General features: G+C 43.9%; 1 protein-coding gene across 1 annotated transcript; it reads right to left on the bottom strand.

Annotated features, from left to right (window-relative positions):
- Positions 1-18624: 18624 nt before the first annotated feature.
- LOC147631542 (kinesin-like protein KIN-14Q) lies at positions 18625-26440 on the bottom strand. The gene is made up of 20 exons (XM_086808055.1): positions 25731-26440; positions 25430-25587; positions 25165-25308; positions 24723-25062; positions 24491-24612; positions 24334-24408; positions 24172-24240; positions 23050-23214; positions 22872-22953; positions 22674-22769; positions 22390-22569; positions 22198-22304; positions 21899-22078; positions 21624-21787; positions 21274-21527; positions 21001-21164; positions 20702-20917; positions 19821-20563; positions 19142-19323; positions 18625-19022 (listed from the first exon to the last, which is right to left on the bottom strand). The coding sequence occupies exons 1-20, from the start codon at positions 25990-25992 to the stop codon at positions 18907-18909; spliced, it is 3819 nt and encodes a 1272-aa protein (XP_086664181.1). The 5' UTR covers positions 25993-26440; the 3' UTR covers positions 18625-18906.
- Between the last annotated feature and the right edge of the window lie 1502 nt (positions 26441-27942).

Below are 27942 nucleotides of genomic sequence, written 5' to 3' on the forward strand. Positions count from 1 at the left end.
AATGATACTCTCTTAATTCAAAGCTAAACTCTAGTCTTGATAAGCTAGAGATTAAGAAAATGGTATTTTTATGATTTTGTGTTAACAAAATAATGGTTATTTGTTTTAGATTATTTATAAGTAGTTAAAAACTACTTTGATTGATTCTAAATGAGAAATAGATTATCTTATCAATTTGGAAAAAGAGAAATAATGGAATTAGCTTAATCTAGTAGGATAATCATAATTAAGTTTATGATTATGGTTAAAATTATGATTTAAATTCATAATTTGATTTTAAGCATAAAAGAGAAACTACTATCATATTTTCATTACAAGTTTTTATCTTTAGAAAAATTTGAGAATTATCAGTAATAACAACGAAGCTATGGTAAAATTTTCAGAAAATAATACATATCTTATTTTTATGCATAGTGCTAAAAGAGGACTTCCTACCATATTCTACGATTGGACATCCTATGCAAAAAGAATGATTTTCATCATATTATGAGAAATAATTTTTTTTATAATTATGCATAATTAATTGATTATAAGAAAAGAGTAAACTTTGGTAAATTTACTTTTATGCAAAAAGAGGAATTCCTATGATAATTGAGATCCAAGTAATTAAATGGTAAAAGAGGAATTTTTGGTAAATTTATTTTTATGCAAAAAGAGGAATTCCCATGATAATTGAAATCCAAGTAATTAAATGGTAAAAGATGAATTTTTGGTAAATTTATTTTTATGCAAAAAGAGGAATTCCCATGATATTTGATATCCAAGTAATTAAATGGTAAAAGAGTAATTTTTGGCATAATTCAAATTATGAGTATTTATCAAAAGTGAAATTTTGAGCATTATTAATTTTATTAAAAAATATGGGTAGAATTGATTTTTATAAATCCCATGAATCTTTTACTCAAAAGAAGAATATTGAATATATTTCACTTGACAAATCCGAGAAAGAATATGAAAATATCTATCGAGAAAAAATACCTTTAACTAGGCCAAGCAATTGGCAAAAACTTAGAAAAGTCCCATCGGTATCGAAAGTAGAAAACAGTACTAAAAGTGGATGTGATAAGATGTGATGTAGAGCCGAATGAATGTAAATAAATGACGGGATGTAAATGGATGCGATGTGATTAGATGAGATGTGAATGTGATAAGAAGAGATGTAAACGTGATGTGATAAGATGTGAATGCGATGTAATAAGATGTGAGTGGATATAATGAGATGTGATGTGATGTAAATGGATGTGGATGTGAATGTGATAAGATGTGAGGAGATGTGAGTGGATGTGATGAGATGTGGATGAGATGTGATGTGATGTAAATGGATGTGGATGTGAATGTGATAAGATGTGAGGAGATGTGAGTGGATGTGGATGAGATGTGATGTGATGTAAATGGATGTGGATGTGAATGTGATGAGACGTGAGGATATGTGAATAGGAGTGATGTGATGTAAATAGATGAGAATGAGATGTGAAGTGATAGATGTGAATGTGAATGAATGGATGGATGTGGATAGATGCATGTGAATGAATGGATGGATGTGGATAGATGTGAATGTGAATGAATGGATGGATGTGGATGAATGTGATGAGATGTGAATGGATGAGATGAGATGTGAATGGATGAGATGTGATGTGAATAGATGTGGACGTGATGTAATGTGGATGGAATGAATGTGATGTGATATGGATGGAATGAACGTGATGTGATAAGGATAGATGTGGATGGAATGTATGTGATGTGATGAGGATGCAATGAATGTGATGGATGTGAATGGGTGTGATGGATGTGAAGGGGTGTGATGGGTGTGATGAGATGTCAATGGATGCGATGAGATGTGAATGGATGTGAATGTGATATGATGATATCTCAATGGATGTGATGTAATGTGAATGGATGGATGAGATATAAGGTGGATGAATGTGGATCTAGATAGATGTGAATGGATGAGATGTGAGGTGAATAGATGTGATGTGATGTGATGTGGATCGGGGTAGATGTGAATGGATGAGATGTGATGTGAATGGATGTGATGTGGATATGGGTAGATGTGAATGGATGTGATGTGATGTGGATATGGGTAGATGTGACGTGATGTGATGATGATCTCATTGCTTGAAGCGCCAGCTAGGGGGCCTGGGAACTCTTTTCCCTGGTACCCGGGACAAAACATAACCAAATTTCTAAATGGATCCTATCACTACAGTGGTTGGACACGGTTGGCTAACCCATGGGACAGGATGGGGTTAGGCTGGATTGATGGATCCCTAAAATGAGACTCAATTCCTACATAAGTTATGATAGTTGAAGTAAATCTTGGATAACCCTTGTTCTATGGAAAAGAATCAACGGTTGTGTCTCTTGATGAGGAAAAAAGCGTTGGACTCTATGATCCAAGTGCAAGTCTTTCTTTGATTTGACCATGAGACTTACAGGTTCAATAGGATCAGTTTGGTTAGTGATGACCTTGACTACGTTAGAATAAAATTATCCTGGAGGAATAGCCTGTCTGCTGGGCGAGGGAAGTTTTTTCGGGTTCGGTTTTGGAAGAGCCGAGGGATGTCCCTTATCTGGATATCCGTGGGCGAGGCCCCGAGAGTGAGAAGCTCTGCCTTGCACAAGAAGTGCTACTTTCGCTGCTAGCACCCCTAAATTCGTTGTGCGGAGGGTGCAGGGATCTTTAATGTGGTAGCTTGGTTACGCAAGCTACTTGCTGATTTGGGGTTGTATGTGTGGAGAGAAAGATTACTACAGAGTTGGCTTGGAATCCAGTTTTCCATGCAACACATTGAGGTACATTGCCACTTCATCAAGAAGAGAGTCTTGGCAGGCGACATCGACTTGGCCTACGTTAGCACACAGGATCAGGTGGCTGACATCCTCATCACGAAGGCCTTGGGACCTGAGAAGCTCTACAGATTTTGAGATATGCTTGGAGTTCATGAGCTGGAGTTGAGCTTGAGGGGGAGTGTTAAGATATCAAGCTCAATATGAACTGACACTCACGAGGCGCTTGTATGACACTCACGAGTGTTAAGATATCAAGCTCAATATGAGCTAACACTCACGAGGCGCCTGTATGACCGTTCGACATTTATATCACTGGCGGGTTTGGTAGCTAGCCCTGACATATCTTCGCCAGAGATTCGTCAGCTGGAATACACCAACTAGTCCACATTTCTCACTCTTCTTAGCGTGTTCACATTATGGACCGCTTGTATATACTCAATTATGTGTGTTAGTCACTTTATCTTCTTTGTAGACCCCTTTTGTTGTGTAAAGAAGAAGAAGAATTTTCAGCCTCTCACCTTGTGTGTTCTCTTCTAGGGTTTGTGTGAGTGTGTGTGTGCTTGTTGCAAGAGCTCAAGCTCTCTTCTCCCCTGCATCTTTTCATTCTGCAGTCTTCACTTTGCCTGTGTGACTGAAAGTAAGTACCCCCCAAGTGAGGAAAGTAAGTACCCCCCAAGTGAGTGCTGGCGGTACCCCAATGTCATACATCCTCTGCATCAGCTTGGACCATGGTACCGTATCAAAAGCCTTGCGAAAATCCACAAAGCAACAATATATCCTCTGACCATGTGCTCTACCCTCCTCAATAATAGCTCTGAGCATAAAGATATGGTCTAATGTCAAGTATCCCCGTTGAAAACCTACCTGGCCTGGAGCTCGCAATCCTTGTGTCTTTGCCCAAATACTCAACTCATGCTCAATAATAGATGCATATAGTTTGGCCAAGGTGTGTGTAAGGTTCCTCCCTTTAAAAATGGGAGAAACACTTAAGATAGTCCGCTAAGTCTTATCTTGGGAAAAATTTCCTATTCATCGACACCTTGACCCTGTAGAGATTCAAGGATACGATTCATAGGTATGACCTAGCTCTATCCCGCAGGGGGAGCGTGATTTTCTAAACATCAAATCACCCATAGGGCAATTGATCAAAAATTGGGCAACTACTAGACTTGATTTCTAGAGACAACGCTTTTTTCCTCATCTTATGCAAGGCACAGCCGCTGACCTAGTCTTCTAGAATAGAGTTGCCCAAGAACCTAACTATCTAACGTAGGGCTTTCACTTAATCTGTTGGAAAGCTACCCGACTAATCGGGTCCACCCGTCCGTAGGATGGTGCCGTCAGGGCATTCCATCCTCCCACTTTCAACCCTACTCACGCATCAATTTGTTTTCTAATTAATACTACCACACTGTTTGACATAAATAAACATATTCCTTAATTAGGGCCCTTCTTCACAAGGTTCGTTATAACAGCCTTCTTACACAATACAATCATACCAAAGACAAGATGCAATTATATAAAAAGTTTATACATGAATCCATTTCCATACAAGCCAATCCGGCTCTCTTATTCTTATTCTGCCAATGATCTAGAATTCGGCCTTCCAGCCTCTACATGCTGGGCAAAACCCTAGGGGACCATACACCTCATCGTCGGCCGCTGGCGAGGACTCAAGTCGGCCTGTCGCCCTCTCAGGCTCCATCGCTCGATCCTCCCGCCCCTCAGAGGGATGTCTGCACACTAGGGTGGGCTTATTTACCGCACTAGCCTGGGCCCTCAGAACTAGGCAGCCTCATAATCTCTCGCCTCAATCGGCGATCCTTATTCTCCCAAAGGTATGAGGGATACCTTGGGCCATTCCCGGGCTTTGCTAATGACGCCGCCCGGCTACACAAGCACGGAACGGAGTTAGCGTTGAAGCCAAAAAAAAAAATCTTGAATTCCAAAGATAACAACTTCAATGCAACTTTCTAAGTATAGCATTCACAATTCATGAAGATAGCAATTTCAACGCAATTTATTGAAAACAACATCACATAATTCATAATTTCATATAATTTTTATGTCCTCATTTTAAAAGAAAAAAGACACCATTCATTAATACTAATTTAAGGAAAAATCTCTTCTTTTGAAAATTAACCAAGCTAACCTGGCCACCGTTTCCTTGAGGGGCTTGAAAAGGGAGGACTGGAGCCGCATTGGGCGCATCTCCCTCCATCTCGTTGTTACGTGTCCCTCTTGAGGTGATATTTTGTCGTCTCCGAGATGAGGCCATTTTAGGCGTCGCCTTGTAGAGCTCGCTGCTGCGATCGAAACGCTTCAGTCGGATCTGAATTCCGAGCTCGTTTGCTCACCGTACGAGCAAAAGAATATGGCGCACGAACCCTCGCTTGAGTCAAAAAACCCTTACTAAAGTCTACGCAAATGGGAGGGGGGGAATTGTGAGATGTCCTTAAGGCCAAACGTGGAGAGGGCTGGGAGGGGTGGCTGCAAGCCTCTCTGTAAGTCTATTCACACGGGGGGGGGGAGGGGGGGGGGAGAAGAGTTAAGGACACTGGCCTCTAGCAAGAAGGGGATGGAGGAAAATTGGCTTATTTGAAAAGAGCCAAATGAGGGGGTGTGAGAGGGGTGGCTGCAAGGGCGGCTGTACTTGCAGCAAGTACGCTACACAGGGACGAACAGCGATACGGACGGCGGCACAACAGGGCATACGCTACATAGAAATGCGTGCCGAGACTGAGGAGCACCCCGGGGGTTTATATAGCTGAGGGGTGAGGGTACGGGTGCTGCGCAAAGCAAGGACGAAAGGACGGTGTACCTTCAAAGGCTATGGATCAGTGGCCTGCATGGGTCTGCGGGAAAGGTACGGTGTCGGTTGTCTGGGAAAGGAGTGGTACGCATGTACCTTATCTGGTCTGGGTGTCCACCTAAGGGTGCGCGTGGACCATACAGTGGGCGGTCGTCCTTTGGTTCTTAGGCGGCCATTGTACGGGCGCCCTAGTAAGTGTGTACGGACCAAATTTTGGGGCGGGGTACCCAAATCTGGGACGCCCGCCTCGATTTGCATGCCGGACCGCCTTGGGGGACGAAAATTTTTTTTGTCCGGGAGGTTCTCCTGGTCGCAGGGGTTCAGACCGTTCGTCAATCGGACGTGCGGTCGTGCATTTATTAAGGTTTAAAGGTCGCCGTTTTTTAACTAAAATGATTAAAATTAGCGTATAGGCTTGATCCGGTGTCCGTTTTGGATGCTGTAAAATCCTATATTAGGGTAAAATCGCGCGCAGATTCCAAATTTGGGCTTAGAATTTGAAGATTCTAAGTAGAAATGACTCAAATAATAAAATCATTGATATTTATACCATAAAAACTCATAATTACATGGACATTTCTTTATTAGTGAAGATGGGTACGTTACATCCTTCCCCCCTTAAAGAAATCGAGATGTCCTCATCTCGTCATGAATTGGGGATAATCCTTTAAGAGTGTAGCTTCATCTTCCCAAGTTGCATCCTCTTCAGGGTAATCTTTCCACTGAACTAGATGTTCTACAAGAGTTCTATTTCGGAGTTGCCTTTCCCTAATCTGTGATGCTACTGGGCTGTAATTCAAGGACTCCTTGAGTAGGGATTACAACTTGTTCATCATCAAGAATATGATCGAGACTGGGGACATATGGTTTTAATAAACTTACATGAAATACATTATGGACTTTGATATGGGCTGGGAGTTGGAGTTTATAGGCACTTTTACCTAGACACTTGATAACTGTATAAGGACCACAATACCTAGGGCTGAGCTTCTTATATTTCCCAAGTGATAGAGAACTTCGTTTGGGTCGCACCCGTAGAAGAACTTTGTCTCCTTCCTTGAAGATCCTTTCAGACCTCTTGTTGTCAGCATAATGCTTTTGTCGATCTTGGGCAGCTTTAATATCCCTTTGGATAGCTTTGGTTTGTTCCTCCATCTCTTCGAGCATTTTCCTGGATGCCTCAACTCTTATGGTCGGATCAGAGAAATTTAGAGGAGACAAGCATTCTTGCCCATAGAGTGCTTTGAATGGTGACATTCCTATGCTTTGATGATAAGACGCATTGTAGGCAAATTCTACCAGAGGAAGGTATTGAATCCCTTTCCCGTCCACAGTATGCTCTGAGAATGTCTTCAATCACTTGATTGACTCTCTCAGTCTGGCCATCGGTCTCTGGATGATAAGCTGTGTTAAAGCAAAGTTGAGTCCCCAGAGCTTGAAATAAGGACTGCCAGAATTTTGAGGTGAAGTCAGAATCCCGATCACTTACTATCCTTTTTGGGAGACCATGAAGTTTGAGGACTTCCTTGATGAATATTCGAGCAACATCAGAAGCTTTGAAGGTCTTCTTTGCCGGTATAAGGTGAGCTACTTTGGTAAGTAAGTCCACTACTACTAGAATGGAGTCATATCCTCCTTGAACAGTGGGGAGACTTGTGACAAAATCCATACTAATGCACTCCCACTTCATTTGGGGAATATCTAAGGGTTGAAGCTTTCCAGGCATCTTGACCCTTTCAGCTTTGATCCTTTGGCATGAGAGACATTGTTTCAAGTACCGAAGCACATCATTTTTCAAGCCTGCCCAATGAAAACTCCTTCTTACCGCATTTAATGTTTTTGCATAACCTGGGTGTCCTGCAGCAGGGCTATCATGAGCTTCATGGAGGATTAGTTTGTTTAAAGCAGGATCCTTAGGGATACATAGCCTGTGATTGAAGTAGAGGCTTCCTTCATGAGTGGAGTATCCCTTGATTAGATTCTTCTCTTTCTCTGAATGTCCCCCTTCTTCTACTAACTTTATCATCCTCTGATAATCTGGGTCATGAGATGAGACTTCTTCTACCTTGACCAGTATGGGATTATTTGGCATTGAAATTGCATTCAAGAAGGATTTGCGGCTAAGTGCATCAGCTACCACATTATCTTTCCCAGGGCGGAATTTGATGTCGAAATCATATTCTTGTAGAATTTCAATCCATCTCCTTTGCCGCATATTGAGGTTAGGCTGGGTGAAGATCCACTTTAGACTTTTGTGGTCAGTTACAAGCTGGAATTTGCCTCCCAAGAGATAATGTCTCCATAATTTGAGGCAATGAACAACTGCTAAGAGTTCCAAATCATGGGTGGCATAGTTTGCTTCATATTGCTTCAGCTTGCGGGAAGTATAAGCGACTGGTCTTCCTTCTTGGCCTAAGACACCACCAAGTGCTAGACTACTAGCATCGGTAACCACTTCAAATTCCTTGGAGAAATCAGGAAGCTTTAAGACTGGGGCAGAAGTAATAATGACTTTCAGCTGATCAAAGCTGTTTTGATGGATTGGCAGCCACACTATTTTGCAATCCTTCTTAAGAAGATCTGTCAAGGGTGCAGCTACCAAGGCATAATCTTTGATAAAAATCCTATACCAACCCGTGATTCCCAAGAATCCACGAACTTCACGAACTGATTTAGGGGATGGCCATTCTAGAATATCCTTGACCTTGGCGGGGTCTACTGAGATGCCATCTTTGGAGACGATGAATCCAAGATAATCAATTTGATGAGTAAAGAAGGTACATTTGCTCTTCTTGGCATAGAGTTTGTGTCTGCGCAGCAATTGCAGAACTTTACGCACATGCTCCTCATGCTCTTCCATTGATTTGGAGTAGATTAGGATGTCATCAAAGAAAACAAGCACAAACTCATCCAAGTACGGGCGGAATATATCTTGCATCAGGCGGTTGAAGGTTGCAGGAGCATTGGTTAACCCGAATGACATTACAGTAAACTCATAGTGGCCATAACAGGTATTGAAGGCTGTTTTGGGTATATCTGCTTCCTTGACTTTGATCTGATAGTAACCAGACCTCGAATCTATTTTCGAGAAGACTTTGGCCCCATGAAGCCTGTCAAGAAGTTCATCGATAAGAGGGATAGGATACTTATTCTTGACAGTGACTTGATTTAGCCCTCGATAATCTATGCAGAGGCGGAGAGTCCCGTCCTTCTTTTTTTGGAAAAGAACAGGTGCTCCCCACGGAGAGCTACTGGGGCGTACAAATCCTTGTTCAATGAGTTGGGAAAGTTGCTCCTTAAGTTCAATGGCTTCAGGAAGGGACATTTTATAGGGAGTTTTTGAGACGGGTTGAGCTCCAGGGATCACCTCGATTTCATGGTCGACTTCTCGAGGAGGCGGTAACCCTGTAAGCTCGTCAGGGAAGATGTCAGAGAATTCTTGGAGCCAAGAGGGTTCTGTCTCCATACTAGGTTCAATGACTTTGTTGAGTTTGACTAAGAAAACTTGCTGACCCTTACGTGTCCCCTTGAGAAAATGTTTTGCCTTGACTACCCTAGACTTAGGTTTTCCTGTGATTCCCTGAACAGATATTACTTGGCCATGCTCATTTTCAAAAGTGATACTCCCCTGGTTACAATGAATGCTAGCTTTGTTTGCAATTAACCAATCCATCCCAAGGATTCCATCATAAATTCCTAGTGGCAAGACTCTAAAGTGACCATGAGTTTGCTCATTACCCAGCTCAAAATCAAGGTTTCCTATAGAGTGGCGAGATACTACTTCTTTCCCACTGGCTAACTCTACAATCATTTTTCTAGCTGTTTTTTGACTCAAGTTTAATTTTTGCAAGCACCTAGGAGAAAGGAATGAATGGGTACTGCCACAATCAATCAAAAGCTGAAATGGCTTACCGTGATGAGTGGCGGGGGCTTGGATTACACCAAATTGTTTATTCGGACCTTGGTGTTCTACCGTCGCATGGACGGTGGCGCGCTCTTCTTCAGCCGTTTCCAAGGTCGGTTCTTCACTTATAACACAGGCAGTTCTAGCAACTGTTCCTCCGCGGCCTCTGCCACGGCCACTGCCTCTTGCACCTTGGTGGGTAGGGGTTCCACGGCCTTGATTTCCTCTGTTACCTTGGGGGAATGATGTTGCCATCTTGGGACAGTTGGCTCTAAAGTGTCCCGGCTCATTGCACTCAAAACACAGAGGGCCTTCTCTGGAAGAAGCAGCATACGAGCGGGGGGCAAAAGAGTTGCCTTGTCGCCCTCTGTTGTAGTAGGGAAAATTCTGTTGAGGTTTCTTGTAGGGTTGATCTCTAAGGTTTGCCTCAGGGTAAGATCTCTTTTGATTCTTCGGTTTGTTAGCCTTCATTTCTTTCACAAGGGGCTTAGCTTGTATGAGAGCATCCTGTAATGTGCTTGGCCTCATTGCTTCAAGGCGGGAATCTAGGGGTTCATTTAGCCCTTGGCAGAAACGAGCCACTTGCTGGGAAGTAGTCATAGCTGGGGCATACTTCCGAAGGGTAATGAATTTGGAATAGTAGTCCTCAAGAGTTAAGCTGCACTGTCTAAGACTAAAAAACTCATTCATCTTTATGGATTCATGGGATGGAGGAAGATATCTTTCCTTCACTGCCTGCTTGATGTCTTCCCACGTTTGAGAATGCTCAGTGACTTCCTTGTCACGGCACCACTGTTTCCACCAGAGTTTAGCATCTCCAGTGAGGCGAAACCGTGCGAGCATAGACTGATTTGCTACTCCAGTACCGGCAGCAGAGAAATAATCGTCCATCGCCTCAATCCAGACTTCAGCATCCTTCTCAACCTTTGAACCTTCTCCTTTAAAGGAGGGAGGTTGCATTTGCTTGAGCAGGAGCTTCTTCTCCTGGGTATCAGTGTAAAGCGCATTGGGAGGTGGAGGGTGGTCGTCCTGGCCATCATCGTAAAAACAATTTTTAAGATTACAAGATTCATATTTGCACAACGCTTAATTTTTGGAAAGTAAAACCATTGAAATTATTTTATTTCCAAATATTTACAAGGACAAGTTTTATTACAAAGTTCTGAGACTATAATCAGTCTTATTTGCTATGAAGGGAAATTCCTAGGCTTGACTATGACATAAGGGTAGAGCGGTCCACATAGGTGAAATATGGGGGTTCCGCTGTAGTTTCTAAGACTCTAAAAACTGATGGTAAGGGTGGTAAACTCTGGATTGGGGTAGGTCCCAACACTGCTACTCTATCAGCAGGTAAGACCTGCATCACTTTGTCATACACCCAATGATCCTGAGGTATGCGAACCCCATCTATAGTCACCTAGGTGTCGGCCCTGGGGGTACCGCCGAACCAAAATAAGCGGATCATCTTCAGCTTCTCAATCCAACGAATCCGCTTAAGGTCGGTGGTGAGGTTCCCAATCTGATCTGCTCGGATGATGAAGTATCTCGGCCCACGACTCCAGAAATCTCTACCCCATCCTCTCTGAATACGAGAGAAATGAGGGAGGGATATCTTCTCTAATATCTGCACCATGGTGTCGCGAAACTCGAAATTCAAGGAGTGACTAGCAGTCTCGAAGATGCATTGGAAAACTAGAAATTTGGAGTAGGCATCTTCCTCTTCCTAAAATCATTCAAACATCAATTTAACTTAATTGTTTAAGTAGGATATCTTTACTAATTAGCATTACGTTAGGTAAAACATTTATAACAAAACATTCCATAAACCGCAATTCCTAGGAGCCAAAATTGCTCTGATACCAATTGTAAGGTTCCTCCCTTTAAAAATGGGAGAAACACTTAAAATAGTCCGCTAAGTCTTATCTTGGGAAAAATTTCCTATTCATCGACACCTTGACCCTGTAGAGATTCAAGGATACGATTCATAGGTATGACCTAGCTCTATCCCGCAGGGGGAGCGTGATTTTCTAAACATCAAATCACCCATAGGGCAATTGATCAAAAATTGGGCAACTACTAGACTTGATTTCTAGAGACAACGCTTTTTTCCTCATCTTATGCAAGGCACAGCCGCTGACCTAGTCTTCTAGAATAGAGTTGCCCAAGAACCTAACTATCTAACGTAGGGCTTTCACTTGTTGGAAAGCTACCCGACTAATCGGGTCCACCTGTCCGTAGGATGGTGCCATCAGGGCATTCCATCCTCCCACTTTCCACCCTACTCACGCATCAATTTGTTTTCTAATTAATACTACCACACTGTTTGACATAAATAAACATATTCCTTAACTAGGGCCCTTCTTCACAAGGTTCGTTATAACAGCCTTCTTACACAATACAATCATACCAAAGACAAGATGCAATTATATAAAAAGTTTATACATGAATCCATTTCCATACAAGCGAATCCGGCTCTCTTATTCTTATTCTGCCGATGATCTAGAATTCGGCCTTCCAGCCTCTACATGCTGGGCAAAACCCTACGGGACCATACACCTCATCGTCGGCCGCTAACGAGGACTCAAGCCGGCCTGTCGCCCTCTCAGGCTCCATCGCTCGATCCTCCCGCCCCTCAGAGGGATGTCTGCACACTAGGGTGGGCTTATTTACCGCACTAGCCTGGGCCCTCAGAACTAGGCAGCCTCATAATCTCTCGCCTCAATCGGCGATCCTTATTCTCCCAAAGGTATGAGGGATACCTTGGGCCATTCCCGGGCTTTGTTAATGACGTCGCCTGGCTACACAAGCACGGAACGGAGTTAGCGTTGAAGCAAAAAAAAAATCTTGAATTCCAAAGATAACAACTTCAATGCAACTTTCTAAGTATAGCATTCACAATTCATGAAGATAGCAATTTCAACGCAATTTATTGAAAACAACATCACATAATTCGTAATTTCATATAATTTTTATGTCCTCATTTTAAAAGAAAAAAGACACCATTCATTAATACTAATTTAAGGAAAAAACTCTTCTTTTGAAAATTAACCAAGCTGACCTGGCCACCGTTTCCTTGAGGGGCTTGAAAAGGGAGGACTGGAGCCGCATTGGTCTCCCTCCATCTCGTTGTTACGTGCCCCTCTTGAGGCGATATTTTGTCGTCTCCGAGATGAGGCCATCTTAGGCGTCGCCTTGTAGAGCTTGCTGTTGCGATCGAAACGCTTCAGTCGGATCTGAATTCCGAGTTTGTTTGCTCACCGTACGAGCAAAAGAATATGGCGCACGAACCCTCGCTTGAGTCAAAAAACCCTTACTAAAGTCTACGCAAATGGGAGGGGGGGAATTGTGAGATGTCCTTAAGGCCAAACGTGGAGAGGGCTGGGAGGGGTGGCTGCAAGCCTCTCTGTAAGTCTATTCACACCGGGGGGGGAGGGGGGGGGGGGAGAAGAGTTAAGGACACTGGCCTCTAGCAAGAAGGGGATGGAGGAAAATTGGCTTATCTGAAAAGAGCCAAATGAGGGGGTGTGAGAGGGGTGGCTGCAAGGGCGGCTGTACTTGCAGCAAGTACGCTACACAGGGACGAACAGCGGTACGGACGGCGGCACAACAGGGCATACGCTACATAGAAATGCGTGCCGACTGAGGAGCACCCCGGGGGTTTATATAGCTGAGGGGTGAGGGTACGGGCATTGCGCAAAGCAAGGACGAAAGGACGGTGTACCTTCAAAGGCTATGGATCAGTGGCCTGCATGGGTCTACGGGAAAGGTACGGTGTCGGTTGTCTGGGAAAGGAGTGGTACGCATGTACCTTATCTGGTCTGGGTGTCCACCTAAGGGTGCGCGTGGACCATACAGTGGGCGGCCGTCCTTTGGTTCTTGGATGGCCATTGTACGAGCGCCCTAGTAAGTGTGTACGGACCAAATTTTGGGACGGGATACCCAAATTTGGGACGCTCGCCTCGATTTGCGTGCGAGACCGCCCCGGGGGGCGAAAATTTTTTTTGTCCGGGAGGTTCTCCTGGTCGCAGGGGTTCAGACCATTCGTCAATCGGACGTGCGGTCGTGCATTTATTAAGGTTTAAAGGTTGCCGTTTTTTAACTAAAATGATTAAAATTAGCGTATAGGCTTGATCCGGTGTCCGTTTTGGATGCTGTAAAATCCTATATTAGGGTAAAATCGCGCGCAGATTCCAAATTTGGGCTCATAATTTGAAGATTCTAAGCAGAAATGACTCAAATAATAAAATCATTGATATTTATACCATAAAAACTCATAATTACATGGACATTTCTTTATTAGTGAAGATGGGTACGTTACAGTGTGGCCGACCATAATGGTATGGTAGTTGTCGGGATATGTGGGATCTCCAGACTTTAATATATGTGGGATCTCCAGACTTTAATATGGGCATAATGGTGTTCTCTCTCCAACTAGCCGAAAAGCCCTCACACAAAACCTTGTTGAACCTATGAGTCAACAAGGGTGCCAACAAATCTCTCGTATATATAAAATGCTCCGCAACTAGGCCATCATGGTCTTGAGCTTTCCCTAATTTCATCCTGTCAATAACATCATATACCATGCTCAACCAAAAGAAAGTGGGGGCCTGCAGCCGAGGCTCCGGTGGATCTGGGAGGTCATGCTGGTCAGGCACCTGGTAAAGAATAGTGGCATACTGACCCCAAATGGCTGGCGAGATAATGGGGATAGGTGGGCGTTGCTCTCGAACAAGTCCCCATGCATCTCTAGAATCCTGCCCCAAGAATAGCTGATACAAGTCCTGCTCAAGCTGAGCTAAGTATGCTCACTTCTTTCGCCATATGAGTCGAAGACAGACAATGTGCCTTTGAGTAGTGACTCCCAAAGCCACTTCCCTCTGTAAGTGGGCTCTCACCTCACGGCACTCCTCATCATACCATCTATTCTGAGGAGTGGTCTGCAATGTAGCCCTAGATCTGGTACTAGAATGAGGAAAGGATGTAGTGGCGGATGAGTGCAAGGCAACTGTAATCTGCATAGTGAGCTCCTCCATGGGTGCATGCACGTCTAAATTAGTTGTAGCAAGAAATACCTCGGAAGTATAGACATGGGCACTCCACTCCCGAGCGAAGTGGTATCTAGGATGCCTCGATCTCTGATGTCTGATAGACTGCGTGGAGTAGTGACAATCCGGGGAGAAAGAGAGGTATGCATGATCTGCAGCTACTCCAATAGGGCGGGCTGAGACTGTAAGATGTTGTACATGAGGTATCAGAGATAGAGAAGCTAGTACGTAGTCAACTGTGATGGCACCATGTCACATAGGATAGCACGTGAAATCTCTTGAAAGAGGCCATCTGGAAAGACAATTAAGTATAGCCAAGCCATGTGCTCTCCATATTACGTACATGCGGCTGTGTCCTGTGAGACTCTCTCGATCAGGGCCTAAATTTGACGGGTTACTTAAAATTTCAAGTGACATACACTTTTTCAAACTGCTTTTCACATGACATGAATCTCCAAAATCATGTTATTCAAATGGCAAGCAATTTATCAAAATGAAAAGCTTTTTTAAAAACTAAAAAACTATATGTAATTAAACAATCAATCTACAAACAAGCTTTTTTTTAAAGTGAAAATTTAGGTATAATTGTTGATGAAACTTGTATATACATAAAGCATCCAATCTACAAACAAAAGGCTTCAATGTAATACTTATGCTATGAAAGTACTAATGTGAGAGATGCGCGATAGCTTATCCTTGTATTACATATAGACATATCTATGACTATTTCTTCTACCAGGCTACCAACCATCTGAAATGTGTCTAGCTGCCCAGCCATCTGAAATGTGTGTCCAGCTTGCCAAAATGGGCTTAGCCACCCTAGTACAACCTACTCACTAGTTGTACAACCTACTCACTAGTTGTCTTCAAGGCAAAATAGGTGGAGTGATGTTGTCAACCATCTTATGTACCCATACATTGGCCAACATGCTGTCCAGTCAAGATGCCTTGCATGTCCAACTTTGACTATTGTTTAGTTGTGGAGATATTGTACTATCCCAAAGGATGGAGAAGGTTTGGGCTTTTTTAACATCATTGATTTGGTAGACAAACTCTCAGCCAAATGGATCGTGAGAGCCTCTACTTCCCAAGGAGGATTGGGCTCTCCTGTTAAATAGGTACATACATTTGAAAGGATCTTCCCTCCCTTCCTATGTTTTGTGGACCAGTTCAAATAAAACCTCATGCTAACCTCCTCATTAAAAGCCATCTGGTAGGCTTGGAATAAGATTAAACCTCAGCTTGGGATGATAAAAAATATCTCAAAGCCCCAATCTTTCATCTCGATTCAATATGGTTCTTCCTAGCCCTAAATAATTTCATCTAGCCTCACCTTTATAAAATAGCTCATGCTCTGTCTAAGAAAGGCATTAGGATGTGATCTCCCATCTGGCATTTTGACATACAAGATGGCTTTTTTCCATATGAAAGGCTTACTGGACCTCAGGAAGAAGGCTATCTTTGGAGGGACAAAAAATCGCTAATATTCTGAAAACAAAATAAGATACAAGACCTTCCAAGTCACAAGGACGATTTCTTCCCAAAAAAATTTCAATGGCAAGGAAGCTGATGGCGTACCTTACGGGGTGAGGTGGATGCGTATTCTGCAGACTGGACAAGAAGCGGAAGCGATGCGGTCAGTCCGATTCAGGACTCAGCGGAGAGCCAACTTGCTAAGAGTCGACTGTCGATGGCTGAGCTCGATGCATTCGAAATGGAAACCATGGGCGCAGCTTGTAGGCGACTTAGGTGAGGCGAGCACTCGCCGAGCAGCACTCGGATAATGGCGATGGGCATCGCGTTCAAGGCCCCAGCCTAAATTTACAAGGGGAGTCAGCCCAGACTGCCCCCGGCGGGATGGTACCGTAACCCGTTGAAGGAGTTGTGGCTAATGTCGAGGAATCCGAGGCGGGTGAGATTGGTGAAGGAGAGGGGAAGCTCGCCGCTGAAGTTGTTGTTGGAGATGTTGAGGCTGGCGAGGTTGGCGAGCTGCTGGATAGCATCAGAGATGATACGGAAAGGTTCAAGTTGGAGAGGTCCAGCGTATGAGGAGTTGCATTTGACGCCGCGCCAAGAGCAGACGGAGGTGCCGTTTTCGTTGTCGTCCACCACAGCGCGCCAGTCATTTAGGCTGCCGTCGGGGTCATCCAACTCGCGTTTGATTGAGAGAAGGGCGTGGAGGTCTTCCGGGTAGTCTCCTACGGCGATTTTCGTCGACAGTATGAGCAAAACGGCTCGCCGCTCATCGGCTTAGTCGGCTCGGCTAGCAAAGACTGTAAAGCCGCCTCTTTCATGGTGCCTAAGTTACGGCCACCTTGCATTCACACTCCCTCGGTGCCCAGTGGCCCACGTACGCTGTCTCACCTCACCCACCACACGCGACGCGAGCGCACTGCCCGAAGTTCGAACTTCATGCAAAATTGCAAATCATGCAATAATGCAATTTATGCAAATTGTAATTATATATTATTATAAATATATAAAATACACATTGCAATGATTGCACATTGTGCAATGTGTATTTTATATAATATATATATATATATATATATATATATATAAATGTAAAGCACTTTTTAAAAAATGACATGTCATTTGAAAGGCATTTGAAATTACTGTATTTCAGAGTGAAAAGTTAATTCTAAGGCATTGCATGTTTTTTGACATAGTTTTTTTTAAAACCTTTTTTGACAGGCAAAATCGCCCTTGACAGATAAAACAACACCCGTCAAATTTAGGCCCTGCAGGCTGCGAGTCTGGATGTCGAGATGCTCCACCTCCAGCTCTCTGAACATGTCATCTATGCTATCTAAAAAGAGTGTCTGTCAATTGGTTGTCCTGGCATTAAAGTCTCCAACTAACAAAACCTTTCCCGACCCTGAGAACTCCATAATGTTCGCATACAATGCACAGTAGGGGGATTGTCCCTGTGTGGCAAACCTAGAGGTGGATGGAGCTAAATAACATACCGCAATGTATACTCTCTAGCCTCCTCTGCCCTGACTCTAATCCACATGAAACGAGCCTCATTATCGAGACGTACATAAAATCCTTAGCATCATTCTCTGGGTTCTCTGTCTACTTGAGTCCAGTCACTCGTACATGTAAGGCACGCACTTTCCTGCGATATTCCTCTTCTAATGTGTTGTTTATAACGGTGGTTGATGGCGGTGTGCTGTTTCACCACTTCAATCCATTTAGCATTTTCTGCTACATGTTTTTTTCAGCAACTTCGTTCCATGCAAGCATTTAGTCTGTACATGTATTTTTGAAACATTTCATTTTTTAAATCAGGCATCACACTAATCTCTCTTTCCTCTTGTTTGACAGATTCGATTTGTGCCTTGCAGTCCATGACCTCCTGCTGGAGACTTGCAATAATATCATCTTTCCCTTTAAGAATGTCATTCTTCCATCTGTTTTTCCCATTCTGCTTGCATTTCTGTTTTCCAATTATGCATCGTCTGTTCCATTTCGGCTCACATCTCACCCCGCATTTTTTGCATTACATTACCCATTTCAACTTGCCATACCGTCTATGCTTTACATTACATTCTCAATCTCCACATCATGGATCTTGCATATGTCCCGAACTGCATTCAAACAATGTTTCGTGTATGCATCTGTAACCTTTTCTGCATTACTCCATATTGTCCTGTACTTTCCCCCCTTCTCACCTCTGGTGCGAGTTGTGTCAGGGGGGAGAGAGAGAGAGAGAGAGGTCCCTTGTCCTTCAGACCCCAGAGAGAGAGAGAGGAAGAGAGGGAGAGAGAGAGAGAGAGAGAGAGAGAGGGGGGGGGAGAGAGAGAGAAGTCCCTTGTCCTTCACAGACAACAGAGACCCATTTAGGATCCTTTATCCTACAATTCAGGAGGGAGAAAGCAACTTAGGATCCTTGCCAATCCGCCCATCAGAGTTTGAGTTTGAGTGCCAAGGATTTTGTTCGATTCTATATTACAAAACGTTTTTTAAATCAAACCCAACGTTAAAATTCTGTTCTAATTAATAATTAATTGAGTGAAAAAAAAACAGCTGGGACTTACGTTACCAAGGAACTATTGTTAAGTTGAACATAAAACAGAGAGTGCGCTGCTTTGGATATTCAACATAGTGCTAAAGCAAAATTGGCGGGCAAGTTGCACCGTCTAAACCAATTTGAGTGGTTCCTAAACAATTGTTACAAAGCCTTCGAATGAAGACCGGGTTGAAGCAATCAATTAGATAAACAAGTCCCTCCTCTCATTTTGTGTGTACAAACATATAAATAAAGAAAGTCAGGGCACACGGTTTCTAATGTCAGAAACCACCCAGAAGTCCCCTGCGTTGAAGCTTGCAACTGCAATTAGACTCGAAGACTACACCCATCTTTTGGATGACTTCTGAACCGCAGCAGCTTGGGTGCTTGTGGTGGTAGACTGGCGGGGCACGGTTGCCTTGGCGTAACACTCCACGCTGCCTCCTTCTGAAGAGACTGCAAGAATGGACAGGTGACTTCTTTCGTTACTTTATGAAATAGTACTAAGTCTACTCGAAGAGTGCTTGCATGGGCCGGCATTTAACTGCAATTAGAAAAAAAATCAGTCCTTTTACCTGCAATGAGCTTGGATTCCAAGGTGGTAGCCTTTCCCCCTGCTTTCTTCATTTCCGAACCCGGAGTGGAGGTGCCTCCTAGCAAAGAAAATCTCCTCGATCGGGTGTGTCTCTGCACAGCTGAAGCGGCGCTGCTGTCCGTCTTGGGCAAAGAACTCAACGACTGCTTAGTAGTGGGAGCCCTGACAAAACAAAGGAGGAGGTTAGTGTTGTGTTTAGCTGTTTGTGTATGTCTTAACAGAAACCCTGTCAAAACATAGGAGGAACAGGTTTAGATTTCTGAGACTATTATGAATAATCCTCACAAACAAATACAGAAGCAAACCCTCAATATATGAGAGAGAGAGAGAGAGCTCACAATCAGAAACACCGAGGCAGGGCCTCATGTAGGTTTCTGATTGTGGGCTCTCTTTCTCTCTCTTTCTCTCTCTCTCTCTCTCACACACACACACATTCATCCTCACAAACAAATACAGAAGCAAACCCTCAATATATGAGAGAGAGAGACAGACAGACAGACAGAGAGCTCACAATCAGAAACACCGAGGCAGGGCCTCATGTAGGTTTCTGATTGTGAGCGCTCTTCTCTCTCTCTCTCTCTCTCTCTCTCTCTCTCTGACAACACACACATACAAACATACACAAACACACAAAAAAAACAACTTGAGCTTCAATTGACCTTCTACTTTCTGCACTCCGTCGTTTGTTGCCCTTTGTTGCGTGGATAAATGTAGGAGGCCCTGCCTCTTTATGCCAAGTTGCCGCATCCTCTGAACATTCGCTTGCTGCAGCTTCTTCCTCCTCGCAGTTTGGCCCCGTCAAGACTTCTGTTGAGTCTTCGTCATCTTGGCTGCAGAACGGCTTCAGATGCGACTGTCGTAGCCTTGACTCTGCTCCCTCGAATGAGCAGGTGGTGGTGGTTGTACTGGTCCCCGCAAGGGACGCACCTGAAATCTCGTCTCCCACCGCCTTCCCACTGTTGAACAGCAGAGACATGGTTTGACCGACAGCATGAACTGATCTGTTCACGGGCGTCACATCGCTCTGAGCACTGAAATTCCTGCTTGCTCGCACAGGAATTTCAGTGCTCATCGAGCTCACGGGCTCCGGCTCCACAGAAGCCTCACGCCTTATCTTATTCTTGCTGACCCCTCGGATGGATGGAGCTTCAAAGGGAAATTCTAAGCCGGGAGAAGACCTGCATTCCTCGTCTGGAGAGGCAGCAGCCTGTCTAGGGAGCTTGCTTGCCCTCCGTTTGACAGAGTCCTCTTCTGCTCTTCGTTTCACAGAGTCCTCTTCGCAGTACACAATTCCATAGACATTGGGAGAATGAGCTTGCGCCAGGTCTATTGACTGAACATCTGCATTAGGAAGGCTTTTCTGGGCTGCAATGCTTAGGTTGCCAGGGCTGTATTGGCGAACCTGAAAAACAAGCCATGCGAATAATAAATATCAAGTAAACTGCACTTCAGTCAATCTTCATTAAACTACACAGTGAACAAGCTTTGGTGAAGTCATCCACATTTAAGCTTTCTTCAACAGCATTGACTTTGCCCTTACCTCTGAATTTCGCACCTCTTCCAAGGGCTGCCTGCGTTTCCCCTGACCTTGCACCACATCCACACTTGTCCTTCGAATTTGAAGCTGACCTGGCGATTTCCCGGGCTTTGTCCTGACCTTCTCTTGTGCGCATTCTACAGGCTTGTTTCTCAATTCCTTTTGGAATCGCTCAAGCTCAGCATCCTTTTTAGCTAGGGCATCTTTCAAAAAGGCTATCTGTGATCGTTCAAAGAAATGCTAGTCAAGCTCTCCACCCACCTGACAGGCAAGAAAGCATTACATTGTTTTTAAACCCTTACCTGATCCTTGAGATCTCGAACTTCCCCACTTTCTTTGTTAGAGTGAGCAGCACCAAGTTCGACAGTGGCCACTCTCTCTGCAAATTTTAAGGTGCTGATGGTTTCAGAGTATGAGTCCTCGTCGGGACTTACATGCACAAACATGAGAGTTTTTGCCTGTCCACCTGCAATGAGGGCAGAAGTTCAAATCTACTGTGAAAAGTCAAACAGTGCAGTAATCTGAAAGAAACCCGCAGCTAAATTCTTGCAGCTGTGCCAACTTGGTCTTCATACCCAATGAATCTTGCAACAGCTGTGTCAACTTGCTGTTTCTGTAAGGAACATGAGCATTCTTTTGCGCAAGTGCAGCTATCACATCTCCTAAAGCTGAAAGGGACTTGTTGATGTACTGTGCTTCTTTTAACCTCTCTCCTGTGGCTTCCGACTTTTCAACTCTTTCACTCCCAGCAAGGTCAACCAAGTGAAGACATCCACGAAGAATAGCCCCTGATGCTGAGTCTGTGCCTTTAACATGTACTGTCAGCACACTGCAATGCATTATGGCAGAGGTGTTATCATACAATGAGCAAAGAGAAGTATGAAGAAGCTTCTAGTGAAGTCATGATCTTATGAAAGCATGGTACCTGTGAGAGCGGCTGCTTCGCTCATTTAAGGCAGTAGCACCCACTGCTCGGTTCTTATGTCCAAGGGTCATGAGCTCCAAAACATCTTCAGTGCATCCAACAGGCACCATACTTGCAGCAGGAACATTGAGTCCATTCTGCTGTGAGCTGTTACGAATCTCTAGTGTTTGTTTTAGTCAAGCTTTGAATGTAGATACTTTGTATTTACACAGAAAGTCTTAAAACACAAGTCCTAATGCAGCATGCATGTCAATATTTTCAGGAAAGAAAGGATATCTTCTGTTTGAACCATCTGAGCACAGGAGATCTCGAACTTGTTCATTGTATATCTCCATCATTTGAACTCCAACCTCATATTTCATGAAGTCTTTCCTGTTTTGAGATATCTGAAACAGATCATTCAAAGCTCGAAAATTGACTCCCCAATCCTTCGGTGATGGGTTGTTTGGACCTGTCTGCGATGACAAAAACAAGCTTTCTTAACTTCAAAGTGAAGTACTGCCATTCCTGAAGGAATGAGCACAATCTCTCTCCACACATACACACGCACGCGCTAAGTAGTTGAATAACTTGCCATTGTGTAGGTCTTCCCAGATCCGGTCTGGCCATATGCAAAAATGCATACATTGAAACCATCAAGTACAGATCTAATTAATGGTTGTGTGTCAAGGAAAACTTCCTCTGCAACAGAAGATAAAATTTAGGGTGCCATCTTTGGAAAAATTTAAGCTGGATTTTTCTTTCCGGGTCTGCACTAAATTTTTACCTTGTGCTGCAGAGGGTCCAAAAACTTTATTGAAATTGAAAGATTTGCGTAGATCTTTGCCTTGCTTGTTAGGGTTTACAATCATTATAGATCCTTTCTCTCCAACAAAATCCACAGTGCTTTGACTGCCATTTTGACCAGAAAGAAAGGGTCTCACTCTACAATACACTCTGATGTTTCCTGTGACCAGTTTTTTTAAAAAGAAGCTTAGCCAAAAATTCAAAGGTGCAGTTTCATTAGGCCTTCATCAAAGAGACCAAAGAGGCTTGATTATGAAAACTAACCTTTAAGATCTTGCACTTGGTTATAAAGTTCCCTGTTTTCAGCCACAACTTTATGATATTCTTCTGCAGCTTGAGTAAGGCCATGGAGCTTAGTGTCTGTGCATGCAAAGAGGGGAACTGTCAGGGGCCAGTGGAAACCAGAAAAGATCTCTCACACACAGTTGGATACAGTTTCGATACAGTCAATGCAGAACTTACCAAGGACCTCCATCTCCTTCCTCCAGTCACATTGCACATCATGAAACTCAAACCTTGTCCTCTCCAACAAATGCTTCAACCTCTGAAGGCACATCAAAACTGACATAAGAAAGCAATCACCAATGGTGGGTGTGCATCCAAGGACTCTTTTGAATTGACTGGCAATGAAATTGCACACCTTGAGTTCTTCATTTTGTGACTCCAGAATATGTGATCGCTGCTGGCCGATGCTCTGAACTCGTTCTAGCTCCATTTGAAGCACTTGCAATTCAGCCTGCTGTTCTAAACGATCACTCATGGCAGGGGGAAGATCCTCCAGTACTGCTCCTTTGCTCTGCTTCCACTTCACATGGAATTTACATACACTTTTAGATCTCACGTGGGACACACGCATAAGTGGACAAAAAAATTTGACGTAAGCCTGTTTGAATTTTTTTATGACGGCAAAATTTGAATTCATCAAAATTGTGCAAATTCAATGTGGTTGTGCAAACCTGATCATCATGCTAAGGAAGCAAACGGCACACACATTAGATGGATCATCGATGTAGACACTCTACCATAAAGCAATAAAGAAACACCGTTTTCGGTGTCTAATTTGAGATGTACCCCACAAATTCGTTTGGGAGCTTTATCTACCCTCATTAATTAACATGACCAAGTGCATTTGAATCAAAAACATGATTATCAGTATAATTTTGCGAAAGCTTATGCTGCCCACTTACCCTTCAAATTCGTTTGGTAGGTTTATCTACCATCATTAATTAACATGACCAATTGCATTTAAATCAAAAACATGATTATCAGTGTAATTTTGCGAAACCTGATGCTGCCCACTTACCCTTCTTAACACTCAGTGATTTCTGTGGTGACCATTGCTCAATCTTGGAAGTACAATATGTTCAATGAGCCTACAACTGAGCTGAGAGTCTCCATATGAACTAGAGAGGAAAGGGTGGACATCGTCTATCAACACGCAGCAGTACTGCTATTACTATGATGGCGTAATGCTGTCTTGGGCGATTTTAAAGGGAGAAGATGCTTTTTTGACGGGGGTAGGAATGTATTTGGAGAGGTTGATAGAACCACGGTCTATGTAGACCCAGGGAATCTTTTTTGTTCCACTAGAAGTTGAGACATTTTGGGAGCCCAAAATGTTGTGTATGTCTAAAGAAAGAAATACGTGTTGTGTAATGAGACTTTTCCATCCCTTGTGTAGACCAAATTGCAGAGCATCCAAGTAGATTGGCTCGTCTAACAAGTAAAATTTGAAAATAATGAACACGAACCGAAGATTTACCTGTTCCTCCTGACATATGAGTCTTCGTTCAAATTCCTCCATGACTTTCCTTAACATGAACTCAACAAGCTGCAGTCTCACACGATATTCAGAGTTAACTTATAAAAGAAAAGAGAAACTGATAGACAAAATAATGAAGGAGCACAACGAGGCTGTACTAACCACAGGCACTTCTTCCGGCTGCTTGTCATGAAGAGCTAGCATCACCAACTTCAAGAGTGACTCTGAAGAGATACTCTGCACAAAGCGAAAATTTCCCATTACACAAGATAGAGATAATGCAAAAATGTCACTTCAGTTTCAAAGAGGAGGACGGTACATCAAGACCGTTTGTTGTCTCCAGCATTTGCACCATTGAAGTTTCCTGTGAATTCTCGCCTTTTGTATGGAGGACATCACCAGACTTCCGGCTAACATGCTGTACCCATGCTGCACCGAAATCTGAAAGGACATATAGGAAGATAGCTGAACTAGATTTTGCACTGTCCCTTAAGATGACTGCAAACTTAGTATGATTGGCAAGCATGAAACAAAGCAAGAAAAAGGCCTACCATTGCATGCAGGTGACAAACCAGTAGTCCACGCAATCTCAGACTCCTCAAAAAGCTCACTGCCACTGTGTCCCTTCGATTGCCCCAACTTTCCAGCATGAACAAAGGGACTACCCAACTCTTCAAAAAGGTTCTTAGGGCCATTAAGTCCAGAGAAGGCCCACCGCTTGCGGAACTGACTGCTTACTTTGGATGTGGATTTCAGAGCACATGGAGATTTGTAGGGGCCTCCTGCAAACTTCCATAAGCCTTGTCCTCCATTGAGCTGCCATTCTTGATATGCCTTAAGAGCCAGAATGCAGTCCACCACTTTGGCTGATGAGCCCGTTTGCAAACTTCCCTTAAGAGCACAACAAAAGAACATGTAAGACTTATTCCAAGGTTTCCAAGGTTAAATTTCAAACTGCTTAGAGGCAGATTCAAACGATTCAACGGCTCTCACTTTCTCAAGATCAGAGGCTTGAAATGATGGCAATTTCAGTTCCTCTACCGCTACAAGAAAGTTTCTGACATTCTCAAAATATTGATATGCCGACAGTGCTGCGCCCTGTGGGGGAGGACTGGAAGGTGCAGGATTTTCCACGATCTGAGAAATAAAAAAATTCGACAGATTGAACCTTCAACTGGTTACGAATCAAAGTGCTGAACGGAGGCCATCACATCACATAAGCATGCTTGTCCGGCCAAAACCAAGTTGAAAAATGGACCTTAAGGACTGCTCCCGGATGGATTTTGTTGATGAGGTTGCAGAGAACAAGGCCATTTCTCAAGCACAAACGGAGATCCTCTTCGGAAGGGTCTAACGGCAGGTCTAGAGGACCAACCATTCTGTGCAGCCATGACGCAGCCTGAGACCTTCTCGCAGCTGCAAATAACAGCGACACCGTGCAAACACCGTATAGGAAATTTTCCGTTCAATTGGAACGACGGCAAGACGCTCAAACCAATTGCAAAGGAAGAAAAGAAACAAGCAAAAGCAACAATCCAGCTGAAGAAGCTTCAATCTACCTGCTTCGTTTGCTTTCCTGGAGGCCAAATGCACATCGCTCAGTCGTTCAGATGAAACTTGACGCCCGTCCGTTGGCACGCCCTCTGCCGCAGCAACATCAACGCGCGTGCTCTCATTTACATCTGTGGCGTAGTTGGAAGCGTCGCTGTTTTGATGGGCCAGTGGAATTCTGTCCAAGCCGAACAAAGGGGAACTGCACTCGAACTTCAAGCTTCTAGGCTCTGGAGTCCTCGCCATGGCGTCGTGTGCTTGCTGCATCATCTCTGACGAAACGCTGTACTTTCCACCTGTAGATCTTGCAGGAAGCAGCAGATTACCAAGAGTTGCACGCTGCTGAGCTCCGCAAGCAAAGCGGTAGCAACATTACGTTGCAGCTCCGTCCGTACCTAGGAAGAGTATGATTGAAAACCTGACTTCGTTACGCCGATGATTCACTTTCCCCACTTGCGCCTGCTGCTGTAAATTAGATGGAAGACACAAGAGAGCTCTGTAAAGGCTGAATTGTGAGGTTCCAGTATGTATCGCAGGCCAAAAGGAAGGGAAGCAAGCGATGGCGGCCAAGAAGCTGAAACGAGAAGGGGGAATTCCAACCTGTGTGTGTGTGTGTGTGTGTGTGTGAGAGAGAGAGAGAGAGAGAGAGAGAGAGAGAGAGGATGAAGACAGAGAAGCTGAAGATGCAGAGAAGAACTTAGAAAGCTGTGAAGGTGGAGCAGACAACCAGCTATGGCGTTTGAACTTTGAAGCTTCTTTGCTTATGCTAAACCTGGATTGGGCCAAGAAAAGCACCGCTGGGTGTGTGTAAATCTGCCTGCCTCTCTGGCGTGGCCGCTGCTACCATTACTGCTCTGCTCTACTAGTTTAAGCTCAAGAGGATGATGACTCTCACCGCAATGGCTGAGCCACGTTGGACAGTGGGCCCCACCACCGCCCTTCAAACGGTCACTTGGACCTGTTTCGAAAGTTGGGGCCTAAGGCTGCCACGCAAGCAAGCAACTAGATTGTGGCGTCTTACGTAGGAGGGTTAAATTTCGGAAAGGGGTGCCACGATCGCTTACAGCCCTGTGATTGTAAGACACCCCAGCCCTGGCCTCTGCTCCCTTTATATTTGGACCGAAATTTTCTAAACTGGAGGTGCAGCCAAAACCCACGATCCTTTGCGCCGATCCACACGGTTTTGCCTATTTTGTGCCAAGATTCAAAAGAATCCACGATCCAAAATTTATAGCCGTTGCCGCTTCTGAAGTCGCACGCCATTTCTTTCAATTGAATACTCGACCGGCAATTTTTTAAAACGCCCCACTTTTGATGTCTTAAACTTGCCCTGGTCAGTTTGCCTCGTGAGCGTGTGGGACCCCTCGCTTAGCTTTTGTTTGTTGCACAGTTGAACCACCGGTCCACACTCTAGCAACAAACATACCTATTTACGATCTTCCCTAGGCGCTCCACCACTTCAAAGTTCAAGCTCACGGTCTCTCACCCAAGAGTCAGTTGGGACCTGCACGTTAGAAGTGTGATTTAAGAAACAAAGAGAGTGAGTTGGAACTTGGAAGTAGGAAGTGCAAAGAGAGTGAGTTGGAACTTGGAAGCACGAAGTGCACTCCTATGCTAGGGGTCAAATCAAACAAGAGCTGCTACTATCATCCCCCCTAGCATCGTCGTAGATGTCAGGCATCGAAATTGTTCACCACCCAGAGTCTAAGTGTCACTACATGCTGCCTTGGAAATACATTGAAATGAAGGGAGTGCCACCTAAAGTGGTACAACATACCATTCCCATCATTGAAGGATCATGTCGATCGAGACAAAGAGATACTCAAAGAATTGTAAAGGAGGAAATTGATGCACTCTCATTGCTGCCGATTTCATTTATGAGATTGAGCACACGGACTGGCATTTGTCCATTATCATTGTGCCCAAGGAAAATGGGAAGCTTAGAGTATGTATGAATCTGAAGAAGGTCAATGCGGCAACACGCAACAAGGCCCATTATCCTTTGCCATACACCGACCATGTTTTGGAGAGAGTAACTAGAGAGGAGTCTTACAACGTCTTAGATGGTTTCTCAATATATAATTAGGTATCTATTGCCCCATAAGATCAACACAAAATCGTATTTATGCATGCATAAAGGAAATTGGACTCGTAGGTTGTTTAAAGATCAAAAAATGCCCAAGCAACGTATGACCAATCATGTTTACAAACCTATGTGCC

Source organism: Cibotium barometz, chromosome 14, assembly GCF_041138505.1.
Source record: "Cibotium barometz isolate CiBa-2024 chromosome 14, ASM4113850v1, whole genome shotgun sequence".
NCBI classification, from domain to species: domain Eukaryota; kingdom Viridiplantae; phylum Streptophyta; class Polypodiopsida; order Cyatheales; family Cibotiaceae; genus Cibotium; species Cibotium barometz.

Excerpts from the sequence above, each read along its gene's own strand:
- LOC147631542 (XM_086808055.1), bottom strand. The coding sequence starts at position 25,992 with ATGATGCAGCAAGCACACGACGCCATGGCGAGGACTCCAGAGCCTAGA. Across the intron at positions 25,588-25,730 it reads CAGGAAAGCAAACGAAGCAG|CTGCGAGAAGGTCTCAGGCT; the intron begins GTAGATTGAAGC and ends TGTTATTTGCAG. Across the intron at positions 22,770-22,871 it reads GAAGGAGATGGAGGTCCTTG|ACACTAAGCTCCATGGCCTT; the intron begins GTAAGTTCTGCA and ends TTGCATGCACAG.